At 34.1% G+C, this 23,909-nt stretch overlaps 1 protein-coding gene across 1 annotated transcript in view; it reads left to right on the top strand.

Moving 5' to 3' along the window:
* Positions 1-1,827: 1,827 nt before the first annotated feature.
* TBC1D19 (TBC1 domain family, member 19) overlaps positions 1,828-23,909 on the top strand; it is a gene marked incomplete at its 5' end in the record, with an annotated part of 32,299 nt that continues 10,217 nt past the window's right edge. Inside the window, 10 exons of the mRNA XM_010135475.1 lie at positions 1,828-1,902; positions 2,869-2,932; positions 3,810-3,856; positions 5,867-5,977; positions 6,835-6,907; positions 7,702-7,740; positions 10,215-10,327; positions 18,185-18,259; positions 18,737-18,799; positions 22,669-22,753. Coding sequence (XP_010133777.1) covers positions 1,828-1,902; positions 2,869-2,932; positions 3,810-3,856; positions 5,867-5,977; positions 6,835-6,907; positions 7,702-7,740; positions 10,215-10,327; positions 18,185-18,259; positions 18,737-18,799; positions 22,669-22,753 — 745 coding nt within the window. The remainder of the gene's footprint in view (positions 1,903-2,868; positions 2,933-3,809; positions 3,857-5,866; positions 5,978-6,834; positions 6,908-7,701; positions 7,741-10,214; positions 10,328-18,184; positions 18,260-18,736; positions 18,800-22,668; positions 22,754-23,909) is intronic.

Raw genomic sequence — 23,909 nt, forward strand, 5'->3', positions numbered from 1 at the left:
CAGAAGCTGCTGCACCCCGCTCCGTCCTTGATCAAAATTCTTTCCTGAGATTTTCAAGGAATCTCCGCGTGAGCATCTACAAGATGCACGCCTCGGCGGATCTCTTTTAATTTATAGCTATTAGCGCCCCAAGTCTTTAACAAGATGCACGCCTCGGCGGATCTCTTTTAATTTATAGCTATTACCGCCCAAAGTCTTTAAGTACCTGTACAGTCTTCTTAATCTCCGTTGATCGACTCGTAATTAACGCCTCCAGAAGACGCTGTGGCCGCCGTTTATCACTCGGGAACGTCACCAGATGTGGAAACTTATTGTGATATTTGGCACCTGGCCTCTTCCGCCAAGGGGAAACATTGATCACTTTTCTCTGCTGCAGAGGATGAACAATGGCCGCTTTATTGAGAAACACAGAGGGCTATATAATTCTACTAAGCCTCGCCCATCGTGGGTGGTTACTGCATTCCTGTAACGTAAGCACGTAAGCACGTAATCTTCCGACCGTCTATACTGCCACCCAGCGTTCATAACAGTGTACTGCAACACAAAACTATTGCTTAAAATTATTCATCTTAATACAGACAAAGCATTAGCACTAGATTGTAGGATTAAATATTTGAACTTAGCTAATTTGCTTTACCTGCCCAGCAGAGACTGATGTGAGTTGAAACATTCCTGAATCCATTGAACTGGTATATTGACCGTTTCCTGTGAAGGGATGGCTTGATTGTGAGAATATATTTCTGGTGGAAGATAACTATTTAATTTCATATAAAAAATCATGAGAGGATCTTGTAAATGGAAGCTAAAAGGAAACAATTATAGACAAGATATGATTTTTATTTTTTTAACAGAACATTTGAACATCTACCCTTCCCTTCATTTGCTTCCTGTCTAATAAACTGCGGCCTTTTTCAGACAGAACTTTAAATCTGAGGAGCATTTGGTTAGACAGTAACTAACTATTGTAGAATTTGTGTCTAGAACAAATTACAAACAATAAATAGAGCTAACTGACATCAAGAGGAGTCTTTGCATTCATTTGATTGAGGCCTGACTAATCAGCCACAGAAAACTAAATTAAATATAAACCCTACCAGTGCTGCTGTAATCACGGAAGCAATATCCTAAGTCAGTTGACAAGGAAGTCAATACTAGTTGGCATTAACTTCAGATAAATTATCTATGGATTAGGCACCATGTGGTAAATTTGAAGTTTAATGCAGTAGTTGGAAGAATCCGATTGCTCTTTAAGCTGTCTGCTTGCTACTGAGGTATTGTCAACTTCTGTTTTTCTCTTTGATTAGAGAACTATTTAATGAGCATTATTTTAGAAGAACTGTGTTTTTGAGCATTACAGAATACCAAACATCTAACTCTAAACTTCTGAGAACATCTGAGATACCTTTTATGGAGAAAGACTTGCACTCTCTTCAGGTCACAAAGTGGAGAACGCATCTCTGTACACAGTTGATTGTGCTGCTTATAATCATTTGAAAAATGTTGGTATGTAAGGAAACTTGACTATTAAGCATATGTCAAAGATCAGGAACTGTGAAATACATGCTTTTTGGAGATAGACAATGTGAACAACTCATTTTTCTGGTTCTTTCTTGTGATATAAGTGAAGAAATCTGTTTACTCTATTGTTTCCATGGAAACAAGCACGTAAATATTCCCTTTATGTTACCAGTCAGTGACTCTAGTTATCCTTTCCTATATATGACTCTTAAAAGCTGCTTGTTATTACATGATATAATAACATAATTGGAGAAAATTGATTCAATAGGAGAAAAAAGAAATTCCATGTAATTCTTTTGTGTGTTTTAGGGAAGTTGGGAAAAGCGAATATTAAAAAGTCTAAACAGCATGTGCGCAGAACTCAGTATCCCACTAGCACAGAAGGTAACGTATTATTAACTTTCTATTGCCAAACTGACTTCTTTTTGGAAATTAAGCCTCGTCGTGTTCATTTTACACATGGTTATCATAAGCAGCAAGGCTGATAGCCAAATAATTTTAATACTGAATAACTTTCAGGGATAATGGCAATGTACGCACCAGCTCAGCCTGGGAGAAGGTGAAGTCTTTTATGTACATCTTCCTCTTTGCTGTTGCAGCAATTATCCTCTTGAGGGAGCAGCATGTTGGAGAACTACTTGCTACCTCGTTGCTCTTAATAGAGCATTTTTGTCTGCAGACTCCGCTGTGTAACTTCTAGCGGCATAGCCTGTTCACAATATAGATACATTTTGTGTGCTGGAGAAAACTATAGTCGAAACTGGTGCTTTGGGAGAGAGAAGTGCCAGTACATTGCTAATTTTGTTTGCCATTCATTCTGCTCTGTTTTGGTTTGGTTTTTATTAATTATAGAGGCTTTAATTTTAAAGATCGTGGAATTGGGGAATAATGTTAGAATTAAAAGAATTAAAACAAGAATGTTTTGTTCTTTTTCTTTCTTATGTTGTGTATCTATGACAGGTAGCAGAACCTCTGTGGTTCATCATAAGAGAGAAAGGATGCAGCTGTGTTTGCTTTTTATGACTGTGCCAGGGAGGGTAATTTGATGATAAAGTCTTAACAACTCCGTGGAATGAGTAGTAAATCTTTAGTAATATGAAACTGGCTACTAAATAGCCTAACATTAATTAGTAAACACATGAAAATATGTAATGGGCTCTTTTTTTCCTTGATCTGGACTTTCTACAGTAGAATATATCTTCAGGCTGGGGAAAGTTTGTAAGCAAAACAGGACTGTGTTGCTAGTGCAATCTGTTTTTTAAAGTGTTACATCAATTTATGAATTTGAAATGGGAAAGTTTTTTTCTCATTCTGTTAAAATAAGAAGAGTTACATTGTTGTGTCTTTCAGAGGCCTGTAAGTGAACAGAAGGAACTGCTTAATAAATGGAATGAAATGGGAACTGATGAGCCAGGTAAGGTCAACTAAATTTATGTGCATTGAATTTTGTATGTAGAAAAATAGCAAATACATCTTATCAGTCAAAGATGAATTTAATGACTTCAAGGTAAACTGATTTCAATCTTTTTTTCTCATTGGTAATGGTTATGAATAAATAAATATTCATCTCATTGTTACTTTGTTTCAAGTTATTGTATGAACTTCGAATCGTCACTGAGAGGTTATGGTATAATGCTCTTTATTCCAGTGCTTCAGAGATTTATACAGCCAGGGCACAGCTCCTCTTATTGTAAACTCAGGCTGATAGGAAGAAACTGTTCAGAACTATGGATAATTAATTAAATTATTATAAGCTCAGACTTGCACAGAACAGTCAGTCATACATTCTTTGGGAGAGCAAGGCTAACTGCCTTGTTACTTCATATGCAAGTTCCTTGAAAGAAACTGTTTTGCAAATGTACTAGTTTGTATCATGGTACCACCTCTGCAATGTCAAATACTTTTCAGGCATTGTTTATGACTAGTCACTTTTTTTAGTTGAGAGCAGTAGGTTTAATTCAATAGTCTATACTGTTTAAAAAAAACCCCTCTTTTGAATATCATATATCTCCCATCTCTAAGAATGGTTTAATCTAAAGAATTCTGTGGAATAAGTAAAACCTTCCAGTGACTACTGATCACTTACTTGGGGTTTACAAAACTAAGGTACTAATGGTAGTATAATCTTGGAGAATATGTGGTGGTTGTAGCCATGATATCTATGACAATGTTATTTTAATCTTTGCTCTAAAATGTAATTGAAGTTACTAGATTGTGTTACAGGTATGGAAAAATGGCATGTTTTTTTAATCCCTTGTCTTTAACATAGCATCGTTGAAATCTTATTTCAGATCTAAGTCTCTTCAGGCCTGTTTATGCACCCAAAGATTTTCTTGAGGTAAGCATTTATGAAACAACGATTCAGCCATTGACTGGCATCCATTATTGTCTTTTATGTGAAGTGGGAAAGGTATTTGTTAAGTGTATTTCAAACAATTTGTGCTTTATAGCAAATTTGGCTTGTTTTTTATGACTCCATATTTTGTTTAAAAAACAAAACACTGTTTTCTCTTTTTTTTAATTGCAGTTTTAACTTGTATGTATAATAAAGATTTTTCTCTCCAAAGAGTAGTTTGGAGCTAATATTTTTCCTCTGAGAGCAATTCTCCAGCTGACTTCATAAGTCATTTTACATTTTAAATTGCAATATGTTGATCTAATAAATTGCAATATGTGAAGCTGATAGACTGTTTGGTAGTAGATAGTAGACCTGTATGCGATTTAAATTCTAGGTCATCTATGAAGATTGTGAAAAATCAAACATGGAACAGAACTGTGTGGAATTAGGAGGCTTTTGTCTGTGATCAAACCAAACCAAACTATTTTAAAAATTTGACTGCTGAATCCTTAAACTCAGAAATGACAGTATTACTCATCATTTTGTATGGTTCAAGCACAGAACTTGCTTTACCAGCCATACCTAGAATAGGCTTGGACAATAAATATTGTTGATGACAGTGAAATACTGACACAGTAGGAGATTTTGTATTTAAATGTTACTGAAAACAAAATTAAAAAAAATCTGTATCTTTTATATCCTGTGAGTTACACAAGAAACAAATCATCTAGAGCATGACGACAGTATAGTTATACAATTTAGATGGCCTTCTAATTTACAGAATAAAACTTTAGTCTAATACTGAGTTATCAGTCAGAATTAATGTATTCATATTTCTACATGATTCAGTGCGAGTTTAATGTTTTTTGTAGAGATTTATAGTATTTCTGACAAGTGTAAGTTGTTTCATGGCTTTGAATTGTGAACGTATTTCTGAATCCAACAATAAACTTTTTATCCATTTTATTACGTTTCTAAAGAGCTCCTCTTGTTCAGTTAGTGATAATAATATTAAAAAATTTCAATTATTCTGCTTTCTGAAACTGAACTAACAGCCAATTTGTGTATTTTGTCCTGAATCTGTAAATAAATCCATCTTTATTTTAGCCTTATACAGTGACCCTTGTGGTTACTATCTTTTTCTTTTATACTGTTTTCTTTTCAGAGTTTGCAGTTTCGTACATGAATCTTTTAATTTACAAGCCTGACAGTGAGGTTATATGGTTTTAGAATACTTACAAGACTGAAAATTTTAGAGATAGGATGTTGTGAAAGAATTTAGTAAGAGCTGAAAGTTCATCTTATAAAGAGTCCTTACCAGCTCAACATCGTAATATCAAAATCGATATCCATGGACTAACAGTATGTAAGAGACTGTAAATTCCTTTATAAATCACAGTTACTTATGTTGACATTATGATTCTTTGTCCCTTTAATTATATCCTTCCTTTAGGTTTTCAATTCTATAGATTTTTTTTTTCTAAAATGAAAGAAGTTATTTTGGTGTATTTTTATTTAGTAAGAAATTATTTTAGTAACAAATTATGCAAGACTTTGATTGAAAGCCACGTAAGATTGCCAGTGTAAGAATATGTGTAAAAATCCTTTCAGAAATGAGTAATACTGAAGAATATCCTGGATATTGTAGCTGTCAGAAATATAATCTTGGCTTTCGAGTAGCTTTGATGAGGAAGTGAATTTTAGTCAAGGCATTACTGTGTAACCAGCACTTAATCCCATACAGAAAAAATAATTCCGCTTTTTTATTTCATAATTTGAGCTTACTTTTCAAAGAAGAATAGGTTTGCTTCCTTAAAAATTTGGCTTCTTGTTGATTTTGAAAATATTGAGAAGTAGTTTGATAATTTGGGCCTATGTATGTGATAGTTGCAGGAAGTATTACTATGCTGAATGTACTATTTGAAATACTGCTGATGTTAAGATTTCTGAATGTAAATTTCTGAAGGAATAATGGAATTTTCAAGGAATAACGGAGCTACCATTTTTAAGGTACTGATGAATCTTCGAAACCCAAATTATGAAAATGGAGAACAGCCTAGTTTCAGAAATCATCTGGGGCTAATCCAGGTTCCTCTAAAAGTTAAAGATATTCCAGAATTGGTAAGTATATTTTTTCTTATAAGAGGTTTTTATAAGTATTAATTTGCCTTGCTAATGAATGAGAGTCTAAACAATAAGGAAGTAAATTAGTACCATGGTAAGTTTCTCATTATAAAAGTGAGAATCAATCTAAATATGTAGTTAAAACACAGAGCATTAAAAAGATTTATAAAAAGACATTTTTAATGAAAAATAAAACATGAACTGTAAAGTATCTGCCAGTAGGAAAGTTTTCATTATATGCCACACAGGTTTGATTTGTGCCAAAAATACGCTTCTGTACATGTTATTCACTCTATTTTCTGTACAAGAAACTTTAAATATGTAGTTTATCTTAATGCTATAGCTTTACTTTACACTCTACAGGATCAGAAACCTGACAATCAGTCAGCTTCTGATTTTCTTCTCAAAGTAGTTTTAAATTCCTTTATTGTCAGATTTTAAACCAAAGGAAATGCTTGGGCACTAGTGTTACGGTTGGAAAATAGGAGAGCTCTTCTTAATGCTTCACTGATAAGGCTCTTGTGGATTCTATGCTAGTAGAGAAACTTGCACTGGCTTGGAAGAGAGCCTGGAATTAGAGATCCTTAACCTGGTCTTTCATTCACCACTTCGTAACATCCAGGTGTAGCTCACAGTTGACACGAAACCTGGGACCTAGAACTGGAACTAGAGTAAGAATTGATGTGAGATTCTTCTCTTTGAAAACCTGAACGCATGTTTTGAATGTATGCATTTAAAAGAACTACAGCTGATTTAGAGAATATTCACATTAAGCCTTTCATTCTTCTGAATATCTAGTGATTTAGAAAATTAAACATTGTTAATTGCTGTTTTATGGTTTTGTTTCTTTTCAGAAAGAAGACTTCAGTGAACTAGGCTTAAATATAGGACAGCTGGGAATTGATGATTCAGCACAAGTGCCTCCTGGTTAGCTAATGCTGTGCTTCAGTCATTTCAATAGAACACTAATGAGTAGAATATTTTACAATTATCAAGTATTTTTTCCCATGATAAACCATAAATATTTGTTCTGTAACTATGATTGTAGTGATTTTCTTAGGAAAAACAGAGCTAGTAATAGAAAACATTGCAAATATGAAGGGTCAGATTTGGAGAAGATTTCAAATCATCAGCTGAAGTTGAAAACATGTTAAGTTCAGTGTGTTTGAATACATCCAGGTATAGAAAACCAAACTGCCTATCTTCAAAAATACAGAAAATATCAATAAATGTTAAGCCAGCAAACAGATAGGCATATATTTAAATATCTTTTAAGTAACAAACTAAAGAAAATATTACAGAAAATATCCATATATTAATCAGTAGCCTAAATAGTGCATATTTTCTGCTGGTTTTCCATGTAGGCATGTATTCCTGAAGAAATAGGTTTTTAAATGGTCTTTCCATACAAAAATTGAAAAAGTTATAGTATCAAGCGATTTTTCTCTTTAAGTAAAAACTTACCTAATTGAAAGTTTAGGTTTATGGTGTATAGAGCTGCTTTGGTATTTGTGTCCTTCAGACAAGAAAAAATTTCTGTAGTATTATTTCTTCTTAGTTTTTGAAAAAGAACATTGATGCTGATGTAAGTTAATTTTTAGTGGCATTAGGAGTAAAAATCAGTGGAATGTAATGTGTGTGGTAAAAATACAAAATACATCGTTAGCTGTAGTATCTTTTTTTTTCATTTTTTTACCATTTTTTTCTATTGATTTTTCTAGAGTTCTTTGAAAATGAACATGTACGTGTTGGACAGAAAGGTATGGATCTGTTTTCATCTATAATAAACTGTGAGTAGTTAGGAATGCATTTAGTAAATTTCTATCTCAGTTACATGTATCTCTTAGAATTTTAAGAATTTAGACAGATGAACACAAAGCATTGTCAGTAATACCCTTGTAAAAGAGACAGTCAGTAATAAGGTTGTAATTTAGACAAGAGACAGCAAAGCAAGCATTTGCAGTAGTTACAAAATAAATAGCTCCACAGATATTTCATTAAAAATGAAATGGGAAGCATAGAGACATAACTTTTTGGTCATAACTTAACTTATGCCACTATTGAATTTACTTTTAAAATCTAAACACTCAGGACTCCCTTCTCTGCACACAAAGTTCTCATTAGTGTAATGGGATTTATGCCTGTGCGTCAGAACAGAGTCTTTTTAATGGTTATTTGAAATTGCAGAACTTGCTGTAAATATTGCAGCACTTAGTCACTATGGAAAATTCACTTGTTTGTCTCTGTATATGTCTTTTTCTGAGGAAGTTCTGGGGTTTTTTTGTAGATTAAGAAATAATCTACAAAAGAAAGGGAGAGATAAAGCAATAATCATTCATTAGCTCAAGTTTGCTTATAGAAGAAACATTAAATGTTTCTTCTTCTCTTCATAGAATGTTTGAAATCCACTGATAGCTGCTCCTCACTGTCTCTTGTGACTCCTGCTAAACATTATCACCATCAAAGAAAAAAGTCAAGAGGCTACCATCCTGGAAGTCCTCCATCCCTTTTTATTTTTGGTGCACTAACAAAAGAGTGACCTTTTTTGCTTTCTTACTTGTCCTTTTGTGGTCCTTTTTCTCTCCCTCCTTGTCTGCGTTCTGATCCAAGAGCAACTCATTAGGTTACTGTCCTTCTTTCTCTTCTTTTCCTGTTCTTCCAGATAAATTCCCCATCCAGACTTTCTGAGCCATTCATTCAACTCCACAGTGTAATTCTTACTCCTCCTCTCTTGTATGTGTAAAGCAGCCTCTATTACAAATATTGTCTTAGCTTTTTCTATCTGCAAAGACACAAAATTTTGTAAAAATGTAAGTTAAGAGTCTTGACCATAAACTGAAATCTCAGTTCCTTCAGGGGGAATCCTATGCTTGCTCTGCTGGATGTTGATTATGACTCTGGTTGCTGCTGATGTGTTGATTTTGCTTTTATATTAGATGTATTGCCAAGTCTGAGGAATTTTATTTATTGTATTTGGTAAAACCCATCTTTTATATAGCAAAACTACTTTTTAATGTTTTACGTATCAGTAGGAAAATGTCAGATAAACATTCGCAGAGACTGAGATGACTTACAGTCTTTTCTAAAATTTTGTAGTGAATATAGGAATGCTTTTTTTTTTTTTTTTCCCTCTTCATTTAGTAAACAAAGATCACACACCATCTGTGTTAGAGCACTGCAGGTTAAACAGAGAATTGGCAAACTGGTCTATTCAGTATTTTAAAAGAGAGGGAAGGGAAGAGAAATCAATTAAATAGTTTTATAATTCCAAACCTCATCCTTCTAAGTCATGTCAGGGCAAATACTGTGAAATTCAAATATAGTGAAATTTAGAGAAGCAAGTTGTTTCCAAGAGATTTGAGAAAAATTTGGAAAATTCTGAGTACTGGCATGTCACCTATCTAATGTCTAGATAATCTCACAGAAATATCCTTCCAACTCTCTCTTGGTTGTGAAAGACATTTGAGATGTGAGGTTAGAGTTACTCACAAAACCTCGATGGGAAACAACATTTCTACCAGATGAGGATAGCTAAAGATGCATGCCTTTCAAGTTTTATAGATTTATGTAAGGAATGACATAATCTGCTCCAAGGTATGTACAGTATTGTATTCAGGATGAGGCCCTTGTGACAGCGTACCCTAAAGCTTCACAACATTGACCCATCTCAGCAAACCTGTCAACAGTAGATAGGTTTGTTTTCTATCAACAGTTTGTTTTGTATCAATCTGAAGGAAAACCAAAATGTTTCGAGAAGGAAAGTCTTTATCCTCCAGAGTACTAGAGAACATGACAGTACACTCTGAAATGGAAAACTCTTGCCCCACAGTTACCTGTGAAGATATTTGTATAGTTAACATAAAAACAGGGGAGGCAAAAACCCCAGAATGAGTGGTCATCTCCTATTTGAGCTGAGATAGCCCTCATAGTATAGCCCTGGAGTATTTTGTGGCTGTATATGGCTGCTTGTTCCACTTAAGGCCAGCCTACTAGCTGCAATGAGCCTTGGTAAAGTCATAGATACATACTCTGAGGATATGTACTCTGAGTGCTATTTTATGACAGAAGCTAGTACAGCCTGGCTTATTAATACTAACTGCTTTGCTTCCCAGGCAACTACTTGAAAATTGCATTGTGGAAACCAGACCACTTTGTAAAGTTAAAAATTAAAGTATTTGATAAACTTTGGAAGTCTTAAACTACATTAATTCATTAACAGCTTTGTTTCTTACAGTTTTAGCAGAGCAAGATAGTGCTGCAGCTCAACAATATGTTCGTCAGGGATGTCCAACTGCACTCCGAGCTGATCTGTGGGCCCTCATTCTCAATATTTCTAATCAGGCAGAGGTAAGGAGCAAAGTGATAGTAAAATAGGAAGACTAGGTGAATACACAGAAGTGCAAGCACCTATCTTTCAGTGACCTTTTTCCAAACTAGGAATGCTCTTCTGACTTGTCACAGACTTGCTGAGAAAGTCTCTTACATTGAGAAAAATACACTTGCCTGTAAAAAACTGTATGCTGTGGTGAAGTCTTCTAGGCTCTTCAATAATTTTTTAACAGATACATGAGCAAAATACTGTAGAACAAACTATTCAGTTGATCTGGCTAGCTCCTGCAGAATTCCTACGTGGTGCTGACTTTTTCAGTAGGGGACAAGAAAAAAGTCCTGGAAAGAAGACTGAACCTCTCTTATCTTTGCTAAGTTTTTACAAAGGAACTGGCTATTCGAACCTGTCATTGTATGCATGTACATATCTTGTAAATTGCTTTATATATTATTGCACATACTCTACATATGTACAATCAAAAAGACATAAAGAGGAACTAACAAGATGTGGATTGTTTGATTGTTTTCATACTCCCTTGTACACCAGCAGTTTTTCCCAATACCTTGTATTTGATGTAGGTCCTCGACAATGAAATCTTTTGCAGTATCTGAAGCCATGCGATAGTCAGTATTTCTAATATACCTTAAAAAGTTAAATCCCTGTTTAAGTCTTTGCGGAACTGTGAATACTTTGATGCAAGGCTTTTATTGCAATAAAAATTACAATACATACATGTAAATTTGCTCATAAATGTGACCATTTTACAGTATCTCACGTCCTTTGAGGATGTGACCATTTTCTTGTAATACTGGGGCATTTATTGGTAACTATGTAGTACGATCATACGATCTGGTCCTTAAAAACAAATGTAAATCTTGGTCATTGACAGCTTACCTAAGGAGTGGAATTAATTTGGTCCGGTATTAGAATTACTTAGTTTATTCCTTTTTAAAAAAGATAAAACAAGCTTTTGTTTCTGGCAAATAAAAGATTGAATTTTATGTCTTAAGATGCTCAACACTAGATTTAGAAATCTTTCCCTTTATGAGAGCAGGTATATTAAAGGTGTGGAATTAATGTTGTTGGTTACATTACATCTATTTTATATTCTGTTAAATGTTGCATGCTCTAAGAGCATCTCTATCTTAAAGTGGAAAACAAAAAATAATTGAATAAAAAAGCCAGTATTCTGTTTTGGTCACTGAAAGTCAAGATAATCAGAAAAACAAAATACTTCGTTTTATATTCGCTTAAAAGCATGTTACAGAAATAGATTTATTAAAGTCACTTACCTTTTTTAAAGAGGAATAAGCTGTCTATTATTCTGTCGGCCATACTGTTAGGTGCCTTAAAAGTTAACTCTAGTTTATAGTTTTTTGTAGTATGTGTTTATACTATGCATGAAGTGTGACTATTTTAGACATTCTGAAAAGGTTAGTCCTGCTATGAGGTTATTAACTCAATTTAAGCTAGAGTAAGCTAGAGAATAGTGTATTAGGCTCAGGTATGTGCCCTTGCGGAGTAATAAAAGGTAATTCAGCTCCAACTTCTTACAAGTATGCATGTGGACACTTATGTCACATGCAGCTAATAGCTGCATGCTATTAGGCAGCTAATAGGTTCTTGTTGACATAATATTTTACCTTGAGATAACTTTGTGTACATTAGCAAATGACAGTCATCAACTGTAGATGAAGAAGAAAAATAAACTATATGCACATACATTATTCTGAGATTCAGTGCACTAGATGTTCTCCTTTAGGAGACTTCCTGCAGGGTCCAGAGCTCTGAGACTGAACTGTGTAGACTGTGTAGACTCTGTGCAGGAAATTATTGGTTATACAATATTTTGCGATGATTCTGAAAGAATTCTATAAAGATGAGGATAAGTGGCTGAAAACTGGCAATGATAACATCAAGAAAAAATGGTAAGGGTGGGTGAAGTGATACAGACTGTGAATTTGTCATTACTTTGAGATTGTTGAAATAAAGTATTGGAAAACAGTAAAATAAAAAAATCTACTCTCCCTTCCCAAAAAGAACAGAAATTATCAAGTCTGTGGGCAAGATATGCTATGTTAGAGAAAATCCTCTAAGCTGATGATGTAAGTGCATATGAGTGTAATCATTTCATGCTAAGTTGAAACTGTGTCGTCTAATGCAACAGCCATCGGATCCTTTTATCTTACTTTCAGACTATCTTTGTATAACATGGTATAGTATTTGTTATCCAGGGCTCTAAGTTACAGCTGTTTTATGGACTTTGGGTACTAAAACTATAAATGCACTAAAACGATAGGCTGAGGATAGGCTCAGAAAGACTGAGACCTAGCAGGCTGCCCATAGATCAGGCAGTACAGCACATGGGTTACTGTAGCTATTTTATAAGCTGGATGTCCATAGTTCATTTTAAGCATTGCATTTACTAGTGTTTCACTTAAGTAAGGCTGTAACTACTGCCAGAATGCCAACACCCTGAGATGTTCTTGCATATACTTGAATACACTGCTTTGTTCTTTGTAAAGTATAGCAAAGCAGTTTTCAAACACATGCAGCTGTTTTATGAGCTGCTGTATTTCATGTGGACTTTATTGATTTATCTAACACTTCTCTAACTCTTGTGTACTGTTTATCTGCTGGAGTTGAATTGTCTGGTTGCAGAGATTTCTTGCTGTAATATTTCTGATCTGCAGTTTAGGCTCTACCACATTTATAGCTGTATGAATCTATAACTCTTCCTTTCTTTAAAACATTATGAGGGCTTGGTATGGGCAGCATTATGTGTGATAGCATCCAGTGTTGTTTGGAAAATTTTATTCAGTAAAGCTCAGCTTCTATATAAAGCTAATATACAGCCAAGCAAGGGATGATAATAGCAATCTAGCATCATAATTGTAAAAATGATAAACTGTAAGTTCTACATGCGGGATTATTTAGAAACACCTGGCAATGAATTGTTGGTTGGTTTTCATTTGTAATGGTACATTTTAGAGGAACTGTGTTAAAAGATCATTTTGAGGGTTGCAAAATCAAACATTTCAAAGCTGAATAGTATCACAGTTATTATTGTCTGTGCAAACAGTCCAGTTTGCTGTGTGTATGTATATATTTTATACTGTGACCTTGAATCACACCGTCACAGTTTTTTCCTGTCTACCTCATTGATTGCTCAAAATGGATGGCACACACTTACTGAGAATCTGTTTAATACTCTTCTATTCTGTTCAGTGTTGTACCCTGTTGTTATTCACTGCATGCTATTCAAGCAGTGCTTAGAAAACAAAATTGTTCATTATTGCATAGGCTTTTTTTCCTGTTAATGGGATGAAAGTAAATCTTAATTCTGAAAATTCCAGCATGCAGGAATTAGTGATGCTTTGCTTTACTACGGCTTTTACTAAATGTAATTTCCTAGGTTTAAAAACTTAATAGAATAGGTAAGGCGTAAGTTCATAATGGAGCATTATGTAACTCTGTGCCTTATCAGAAGGTTTTTTTTAGATTAGGATCACTAGTCTAAGGTTCCCACTGTACCATTCAGACAGCAGAGAAGCCAGCAGCAGTAATGGATTGTCATGATCTTTCACTAGAGAAAGATGTACCTTACAAGTAGATTTCATACATGTCTGATAAAAGCAGAATAAGCTTTGGATCCTCTTCAAGGATTTGCCAGGAAGGACTCCAGCTATTTTGGACGTTATCTCTTTATGTAATCTTACTATGTTTTTGTTTCGTGCTTGTTTCTGGTACTTCTGCTCCAAAATATACAACTCACCAAATTAATGCTGGCTGCTATTCTTTAGGCTTCATCCACAAATCTTAGCGTCTCCTTTCTAGACTCCCCAATGTCAATCTTTCTTCATATTCCTAGTTCTATGCTTCACCCACTCATTTCTTGTATTAGGTTTGAGAGGCAATCATGTGTTGAGGGTAAGCTAAAAATGAATCATGACCTGCCTGCAGTGAAAGCAGTGAGAGCACAGCTCCGGTGCCAGGGATTTCATGGCAGGCCCAGGTGTACTGTGCCTGCCCAGAGGCTGCTGACTATCCCAGAGCTTAATTGCAAAGCAGGTGACTCACCAGATTCTGCTTAAACTAGCTTTGCTGAAAGACACTGTTCTCTCTTGCCTGTGAGCTACTTTCAGAGCCCTTTCCTTTATGTTCTCAAGTGAATACAGTATGATTCTTTTGGGTGGAAATTTTGGTATGTGCTTTGTAAGGTCAAGAGGGCTGGGTGCTGCAATCCTGAAATGTACTTTGTTTCAGCTTGGAAAGATGAATGTATTGTAAAAAAATATATATGATTTTGAGAAAAGCTACAGTCTATAAAAATGCAACATGTTTTTAAAAAGGAAAATGGTTACAAATCAAATTTATGTTAAGATGTGGCAGACAGAAAAGAAAGGTTGAACCAGATGAAAATGACAAAATTTTAGTTTCGTAATTGAAAATATTTTAGGCTGAGAGGTGTATCACATTTTTGGACACTTAAACTTGCTCATAGTTGTCTCATCTCAAGGAAGAAATATAGACAATAAAATAGTAAAATGAGAGTTGAATCTTTTCTGAAGCCTGAGTGATAATCTTAAAAATATTCCTTACTGTGTGAAAAAAACTGATCATGAGCAAGAGAGTCACATGGCTTGAAAGAAAATCTGTGACCAATATTATTTATGATTCAGATATAAGGAATAAGTTTATTAATACAGCATGAATCACAAGAGGCACGGGCAAGATCCTCTTGTAGACAAGTTGCAACTGAAAAACTGGAGTGATTCCCAAGCTCAGACTTGAATCATGACAGTCAGAATTTAAGGAAAATGAATGACAAGTAATGAGTTAAAACCTTTATTCCTAGAATGGTTAAGATTGGGTTTGCCTTGCAAGACCCTTTTTAGTAATTTCTGATCTGTTTCCCAAGCTTTTTCTCATGAGTTCTAGTTCAGGTGGACAGCTTGTCCTTCTGGTCTTTTTACTAAATTATTGAACTATTAAAATATTTAACTATTGTTTTACTCTGCTAATATTTGCAATGTAGATTTGCTATTTATTTTTTCAGGGTAGAGTTTTGAGTGTTGTTTGAAATTTTAGTTCATGCTGAAATTACAACAGCAACCGCAAACGGCGTTTGATTTTCCAAGAAATGACCAAGTTGGCCTGGTGGCTTTTTGTAAGAGCAAAGGAGAAACTATTTCTGAAAAAAGAAAAGTTGATGAACTGTTGACCCTTTTTATTTAAAATCAGCTGAGTTAGAAAGAACTTCCATTCTGTTTCTGCGAGCTGCTGACAGTTCCGAGCCCAGTTCTAGTCTCTTTTAAGACAGTGCCCTAAACATCAGGTTGCTTATTCTTTTCATCTTTTTAATTGCTTGAAATATTTACCCCAGCAGAAACAAATTAAGGAGGAAAACTGGAAAGCATATATTTTTCAGAAATTGTACAGCCTATTGATTAAGCTTAAGTAATTCAGATCACCGTTCTAACTCAGAGCTTGCCCCATATTCTAAGTAGTAGATTGGTTTTTAAAATCAATGCACAAATCTCAGGGGTGGGAATTTAAATTTATTTCACCAGTTTTCTGTTTTTCGTCTGTGGTGGATACTGTTTGCTGGCTATAGGCATAAACTGTAATTTATGCATAATTACAATTAATATGATTCTTGACATTTCAGTTAATGATGCAGTTGAATTAAGGCATAGGAAGCTAATAAACATTTTAAGAAATTAATAACGTAACAATCAGTTGAGTATGATGCCATAAACAAAACTGCACTGAAACTAGCATTCTAAACTCATGAAGTCAGTACAGTAGGGCATCACTTATGAATATTTTTTTCATGTACTGAAATCTGTTCTTCACACATTCAGTAAAGTCATTCCTTGCATAGCAAGTCACTCAGTCTGTTCTAAGTGTAAATCAGCAGCAATTAATACCAAGTTATTCTGGCTGTTCAGATGAATGGACCTTGTACTTAAATGATTAGTTTTTAGTTGTGGTTTTACAATTATTTTAATAATAGTAGGGAAATCTGTGGACTCTTGTAAGCAAATGCAAAACATAATTGGATGGCTTTCTAATTCAGGAAGGAGATGGTTAGCATAGAACACTGGGCTAGTGATAACATTAACTTGTGGCTTGGAGCAGCTGTCTGCCCTCAAATGAAAGTACTTTAAGAAGGAAACTTGTTTATGCATATAAATTTAAAGTGTGCTCTATATGCGTGAGATAAAAGATTACTCTCTTCCTTCATACCAGTTTCATCTTCCACTTCCAGATAGCCTTTAGCAATTGTTCAAGGTAGTTCTAGAGAACCAAAAGCCAGGAGATGGTAACAGGAGAACATGAGGTTGTAGATTCTCTTTCTCAAGTTACAGTGGATTAGAAGTTGCATTATCTAGTACTCTTGTAGCCGTGAGTTTCGTCGTATCATTTCTAATGCAGGAGTATTTGTGTGTACAACAGAAGCAGTTAGTCATGCAGTCTGCCTAGCATGAAAAGGAAGTTTAGTTTTGCTGTTTTTTTTTTATTAGCTCCTTCTGTTCTAATATATACAGACATTTGAAATGGCAAAACCCCCTTCATTTGGCAGTGTTACATTTAGTTAGACTACAGTAATAATGCTTCAAATTTGGGTCTTGAATATTAGAGTAGATTTCCCTAGCTTTTTAGAACAAAATGCTACATTCATACTGCAAATAATTTACCTTTAGTAAATATTTATATCTGATCCTTCATAAAGAAATAGTGTAGTATTTATACATTCCATTTTTATTTCTCAGAAAGAAAAATGTAAATATCTTTCTCTGTGGTAGCTATCACTACTTAATACAGACAGCTTTGTCCTCATTTCAACTTAACAGTTTAATAATATATTAATTGTAATAGTTTCTACCTGTATACTATTCACTGTTTCTCAGTTTTGGATTAATACAAAGCACAGTTACAATGTTCTGTAGCCTTCTCTTCATGTTCTTTCCATTCTCTCCCTCTCAAAATTTCATCTTACTTACCATTTTTACTTTAAATCCTTACTCCAGTGTTTTTGCAAATAAATCATCAGTAAATATTAATATGCAGCTTGGAATATACAAGTATTTTTGTGGAGTCCATAGAGACACATTGAAATCAAAATAATTTTCTGAAGTGGGAAGGAGTTTTGTACTGCTTAATCAGTTTATGAGTTCTTCTAAATCCATCTGAAATTGTTACGCGTTTGTGGGAGTAATAGCAGAGAGGTATTTCTGGATTTAGAGATTACACGATGATAGCATGATATTCTTTTTTCACCTTTGCAAGTCTTTTCTAAGAAGAAAGGGATAGAATAAGCAAAAGCTTATTCTGATTCTTCCCCTTCATTTCACCCTCATTTATGTTCTCTAGACATTCAGGAAGTAATTGGAGTTTAAAAAAAGCTCTTGAGTTCTGTGTATCCTGCACAAGATTTTTTAATATATTTATCATTTCATCTTTTCATAAATTTATACTGTTCAGACATTCATATTAGATTAACATCAAATAACTGCAGCAACTCACTAATCCTAGAAGATATGACAGAACTTATTGGTGAAGAGGTGCATGAAAATAGGAGGTAACAAAGGAAAAACAGCATAATGATTTTGAGCATTGAAAAGGTTTCAATTTTAGAGAGACCCAAAGGTTGGAAAACATGATCTTTAGTTTGAACTAGTTCCTTCATTATTATTTTATTAATTATCTAAAGAAGAGATAATATCTCAAATATCATTAATAATGCAGTGAGTTTTTCAGCTGTATACATGCTTAGAAATTAAAAAAAACCTTAAATTCAGTTCATTAGTTCAAATATAAATTAATGTTATGTCTGAGACTGATGATGATGATATTTTTAATTTTAGGATATCTTATATTATGAACAACTCAAGTCAAATGTGATTCAGCACGACCTTTTAGTGGACAGCCTGATTTACAAAGTAAGTAATTTACTAAACAGAGATTAAGTGATTTATGTACTCATCACACCAGTGATACTCAAATGATACTTACACACAGTATAAATGTTACATAGTTTGGTTTTAAGGAGTGTAATGATAATTAGTATGAATCTCTTCTTGTAAACTCTTTCCTTGTGCCTGTGTTGGCTTTTATGTAAGACATTTGTTTGACCTGAGCTGTTGTCATAAAGTAACAATAACTTCATTTGAAGGAATAGGTGGTTTCGCAAGGAAGAAAGCTCTGGGGTCCCACAGCTGCATTTCAAGTTTCACTTCTTAGTACTTTAACCATCAAGTTAACATAGAATTTTTTAATTTATAAATATGTAGTCTATGCTTAACTACAGCTCTTTCATGATTCAGTGGTGACACAGAGTCTTCTATAGAAACTAAACACAGTGGTAGGAGTCTGGGAAGATGTTTTTTGGCTAAAGACGGCTCCATTTTTGATTACAGGATGTAAAGCTGACAGCAAGCAATGATGACTACTATTTTGTATTTGAGGATTATTTATATCAGGTATGTAACTATTTTCTTTTCTTCAAAAAGCTAGAAAGTACACTCCTGTGGGATTGTACTATTTTTGGAGTAAGGACTGCCTTTGTGTTTCGTGTGTAGGCAGAGTACGATGGGACCCTACACAGATGCATCTGTTTGCTGTATTATATATACTTTCCTTTCTGAATAAAGATGTTGTACACTTAAACAGAAAAAGCAGGACAGGCTTCTAGAACTCCTACTATGAAGGACGCTGCACAAAGTCTTTCCAGTGTAGTAAGCCAGAAAATACAAAGTCAGCCATATTCTTGCCCTTTACATCATTTCAGTAATAAAATTATTAACATCCGTGGCATACAGAGAAATTAAGACTTGAGAATTATATACAAGATTCCAATTTTTTTTTTAAAAATTGCTTTACAGTGGCCTTCTGCAATAAGCATAAAAGATATTGCATTGACATACTTTTAAATTGAAGACATTGATCCTGAATAAGGTAGTGATATGTGTGGTTACTTTTAGCATTGCTTGCCTTTCAAAACTGCTTCTAGCAATAGGGAACCCAGCTAATTTATAAAGAATTATCTTCATTGCTGCCTGTCAGATGTCCTTAAATAGAAAGAGATTATATTTATGAATTTCCTAATGTGTAGTTGATTGCAGTGTCAACATAAATGTCATGCAGCAAACTTCAATTTCGTTAGTCACATCTGTTCAGTTAGACTTGGTTAATTTTTTGTTCTACAGCTATGTGAAACTAAATGATTTTTTTCTTCGATAGCACCTTAACTAAGCAAGAACCTCTCCTTAATGCTGCTTAGTCCATATAGATATAAAAATACACATTACTATTTAAACATACTATTCAATCATGTCTACATGTAATATTTCAGTGTAATAGGCATTTAAACTAATACTTAAAATTATAACCTCATGAAATTATAACTTTTTTATTTAAAAAGTAGTTATAATATTAAGATCTGTATCTGAATTTGTTTCTGAATTAAAATTTGCAAAGTCACTACTTAATGACACCTCAAACTGATATTTATTCACTAAAATATTTATGTGTAGAAATTTTTCTTAATTTAAGGGTCAAAGATGATCATTATTGTAACATTATCTCTTCATCGTAGGATGTGAATATCTTATTTCTGCTTCATTCATTATATAGACTACTGGGACATATTAATTAGTCATGAACTGACAGTCTCAGTGGACACCAGATTGTAATTTATGAAGGAGTATGAACTAGTATACAATATAATCTTTTGTTTTAAGACCGTCAGAATTCGATTCTGTTGACCATTCTCAGTATATAGCACAACTGAGTATTTTATTTTTTTATATATTTCTACTAACTAAATGAATGATTACAGAATGAAAATCATAAGAATGACTAAACTATCCTTACTAATTTGAAGAAGAGTCACCAAAAATCTTTGTAAAATTAAATGGCTAGTTTTACTGCAAAAAAAAAAAGCAAAAAGCAAAAAAAGCAAAAAGTTTTTGAGGCAAAGAGTATCTCAAACTTCTAATTATTAGTTGCTCTAGTTTTGTTTGGTACTTTGTGGTAGCATTCAGACTCTTTCTTAGAAGAAGGTTATCTATTTTCCTTGATAATTTTCTCTTCCAACCTAATTTGCAAAGCATTGCTGCCAAATGATTTTGTTCTATGGCCCCTGAAAAAATTCTGCAGTATGAGTCACTCTGATATGGAATATTATTTATTGATTTCATATGATAACTCGTTTTAAACATTGGCTAAATAAAATAGGTAATGAAAATGTTAGTTTAAAGCAGATAAATTATTTCTATGTATGCACCGGGTTTGTGTTTTCATGGCTAGTCACTGCCTTAAAGTTTTCCAAGTCATTGAGCAGAGTACAGCATTTGTCTGTGTATTACTCAATAGATAAAGCATCCGTCAGAACCAGAAAATTTGGGCGTAAAATAACAGTGATAATGTTTGGTTGGATTGTTGATACCTCTTTAGTAGCATGCAAACCTTTTTGGGAAGAACACTGAAAAGATGTAGTTTATTTCCTTCAATATCTTTACTCTCTTTATCCCGAAGTTCACATGTTTTTATTACTACTTCATAGCCATTGAAATAAAATACAGTTATTTTTAAAATAGTGATTTATTTTTGTTAAAAGCTCTGGCTTTTTTTCTTCTTTTTCTCAGTCCTTTGAATTCAGTGGTTTTCCTTTCCATTTTGATTATAAATATGCAATAGTTTGGCAAACATTTCTATACTTAAAAAGGGGGTTCCGTCACTATTTTCTGTAGCATTATCATTTTTGTGAATGAGAAAAATACCTGAATTAATAAATTTTAAAATTCATTATTTCAGGCCAGAGGTTCAATTTGAATACTTTAGCCTTACGTCCTGCATAATGAATACGTATAGAGAACCTCACAGCAGTTTTTAGGAATAGTCATAACTTATGTTTGAGGTAGAGTCTATCTCTTACAAAGATGCACAGTCTTAATTTAAAGACTTCCAGGTACTGGTACTAGACACTGTATTCCTAAAAAAGGGGGCCTCGAATTAAGGTTACATTCTTTCCCCTGTGAGAGAACATACTTTATGTCCTTTTTGGATTAGTTTCTTTTTCTTTCACCTCAGTTAATATATACAGAGAATTACATTTGCCTGTGTATTGTTATTGTCAGCTGTATTTTGGCAGCTGTGAAAATGATTGTGTACTGTGCAAAAATACTGCTTAGCTTAAACTGAGATAAAGAAACTAATTATTTTTTAAAAGATATTTGTATCTGAGAAATAATTTTGAGGTTCAAAAGATGAAGAAGTCTCAAAGTATGACATGCTTTCCATAAAAAATTAAAAAACGCAATGACACTCAAATGTCAAAGTGCTTCTTTTTGCATTTTTCGTTCTGACAAATGCTCTGATACAAACATTTTGCAGGTAATAATTAGTTGAAGGAAAAATCCATTCATTTTTATTCACAATAAATTATGTAGTGAAACACCATGTAAAACATTTCCACCTTTTCCACCTTGGCTACAGTTAAAACAAACAAATGAACTCTTAAAACCTGCGAGAGCAGAGAGGGTTCAAAGTATTCAAAAAAAGTCAGCAGCAAGTTGCAGTATGTCTTGCTTCTGCCCTCTTGTGTGCATTCTTGATAATGCGGTCTTGCATGCCATGAAAACAACTTTAAAAGCACAATACTAATTATTACGGTTTTTACAACTGCGTATAGGATGAGATTATTGTTAATTATTTTCTATAAATGTTTTTACTATTTCATTTTATGCTCAATTGCTGTGAATACTGGATTTTTCATTTATATAAACAATAAAGAAATATATATTTTACAAAATACAATGTGCATTTCAGAGCTTATGGATGCAAGCTGAACATTGTTACCTGTGCTTTTTGAAAGAACTGAGTATCGTGCAAGCGTTTTGTAAAGATCTGGGGAACTAAAGCGAATCGAAGAATTGGTCTTCTGGAACCACACATGTACGAAAATTTGAATGTTTTGGTTGCCTATTCACTTACTAGGACTTCCCCAGGTCATAGTAACTGAATAGAAGAATAATCCAATAGGCATCTCAGCAGCTGGTCGCAGGCACAATCAGACAGAAGGGACATGCTGAGAGGCAAAGAGAAGAGTTGGAGAATGTGGTTGTTTTACTGACAACGAATGAATGTGAAGGTAAAATCATAACAGGTTCGATGTGAGCCTGGAAATTTGGACAGGAAAGTAAATTAAGTTGGTCAAGAGCTGTCAACCTTATTAGCTCTCTTCAATAGCATCTAATAGGTGTTAATTAAGACAGGTCCTTAAATCTGTTTGACATTGCGTTGTTGATCCAGTAAGTCAGCTGATTTTTATATGCTGTCTTTTCTACAGGTGTTGCTTTGTTTTTCCCGAGATACATCTGTATTGGAGCACTTCACTTACAGTAGTGCCACCCCACCCAAATCATACATACGAGGTAAAAGAAGGAGGTTTTTTGAAGAAAGATTGTGTAGGTTTTTGTTGATCGATGCAGTCATGCAGTATGTGAACTTGTTTTATGTCAGTTACATCTAGTAGACTCCACTTAAAAGAACATTTATAGAAACTTAATGTATCCAGTTGACATCTGCACAAAATCCGTTATCACAGCTTAGAAGCTGATCACATGAAAACCAGATTGCAGTGTTGTTCTTTTACTGTAGTTTTCTAATTATCTAATGTTTACCAAAATAAATTAAACACACAAGTATGAAAATACAGTAAAATCTTGACAACATCTATCTTAGAGCTAGACATTTAAAGACACAACATTGTCCTCTGCAAGTTCAGTGAACTGGAATTGGTGGTAGGATGTTATCTTCTCAAGCAGTGAGTGTTGCAGATATTTGTAGCCAGGAGCAGAACACGTTCCTGAAGAATCGAGTGCTGTTCAAAAGTCTGGGAGAGTAGAGCTATAGCAAACACACGTCTACTGATTTTATTTTATTTTTTTTTTTTTTCAAAGCATGGCTTCTTCCAGAGGGTTGGCTTACCTTTGGATGTTCTTTGGCTTAAGTTCTCACATGAGTCTTATTTTTCCTAACAATCTTAACTTTATTGATTCTGACTACTTGCCTTCTCTACCAACTTCTAATGCCATATCTCTGGACTCCATTTCCTTGCTTCTTCGATCCTCACCTGCTTTGGCTTTACCCAGAAGTAAATTTTGTCTTTCTTCTTGAATAATTCTGCCATCCATCACCTTTTTTTTTTCTATGTACATTTACCTTCTGCATTCCCTTGGCCAAATGCGATCCCTATACCAAGTACTTTTTTTGAACAGGACCTCTGCTGACAGTTCTCCTCTTGCTGCTTATGTCACTAGAGGCAAAGTTTGTTTTCTAATTTTTTTTTCTTTCTCCTATATTGCTTTGTAGGTCTTTTCTCTCTCTTTAACGGAATTAATGAGTTTTCTTTATCTGCTTCTTGACACAATCAAAGGTTTCATCTGAGAGCAGAGCAGCAGTGGGATCCCAGGTCTCATTTCAGGCACAAAGCCAGGGCAGCCCAGAAACACAGCTATGGGGAACATCCTACTTATTCTTAGACAAGTCTGGGGAATGAAGTTGCTGAAATAAAAATCTCTGCTGAAC

This window comes from Buceros rhinoceros, unplaced genomic scaffold (assembly GCF_000710305.1).
Source record: "Buceros rhinoceros silvestris isolate BGI_N320 unplaced genomic scaffold, ASM71030v1 scaffold47040, whole genome shotgun sequence".
Classification (NCBI taxonomy): domain Eukaryota; kingdom Metazoa; phylum Chordata; class Aves; order Bucerotiformes; family Bucerotidae; genus Buceros; species Buceros rhinoceros.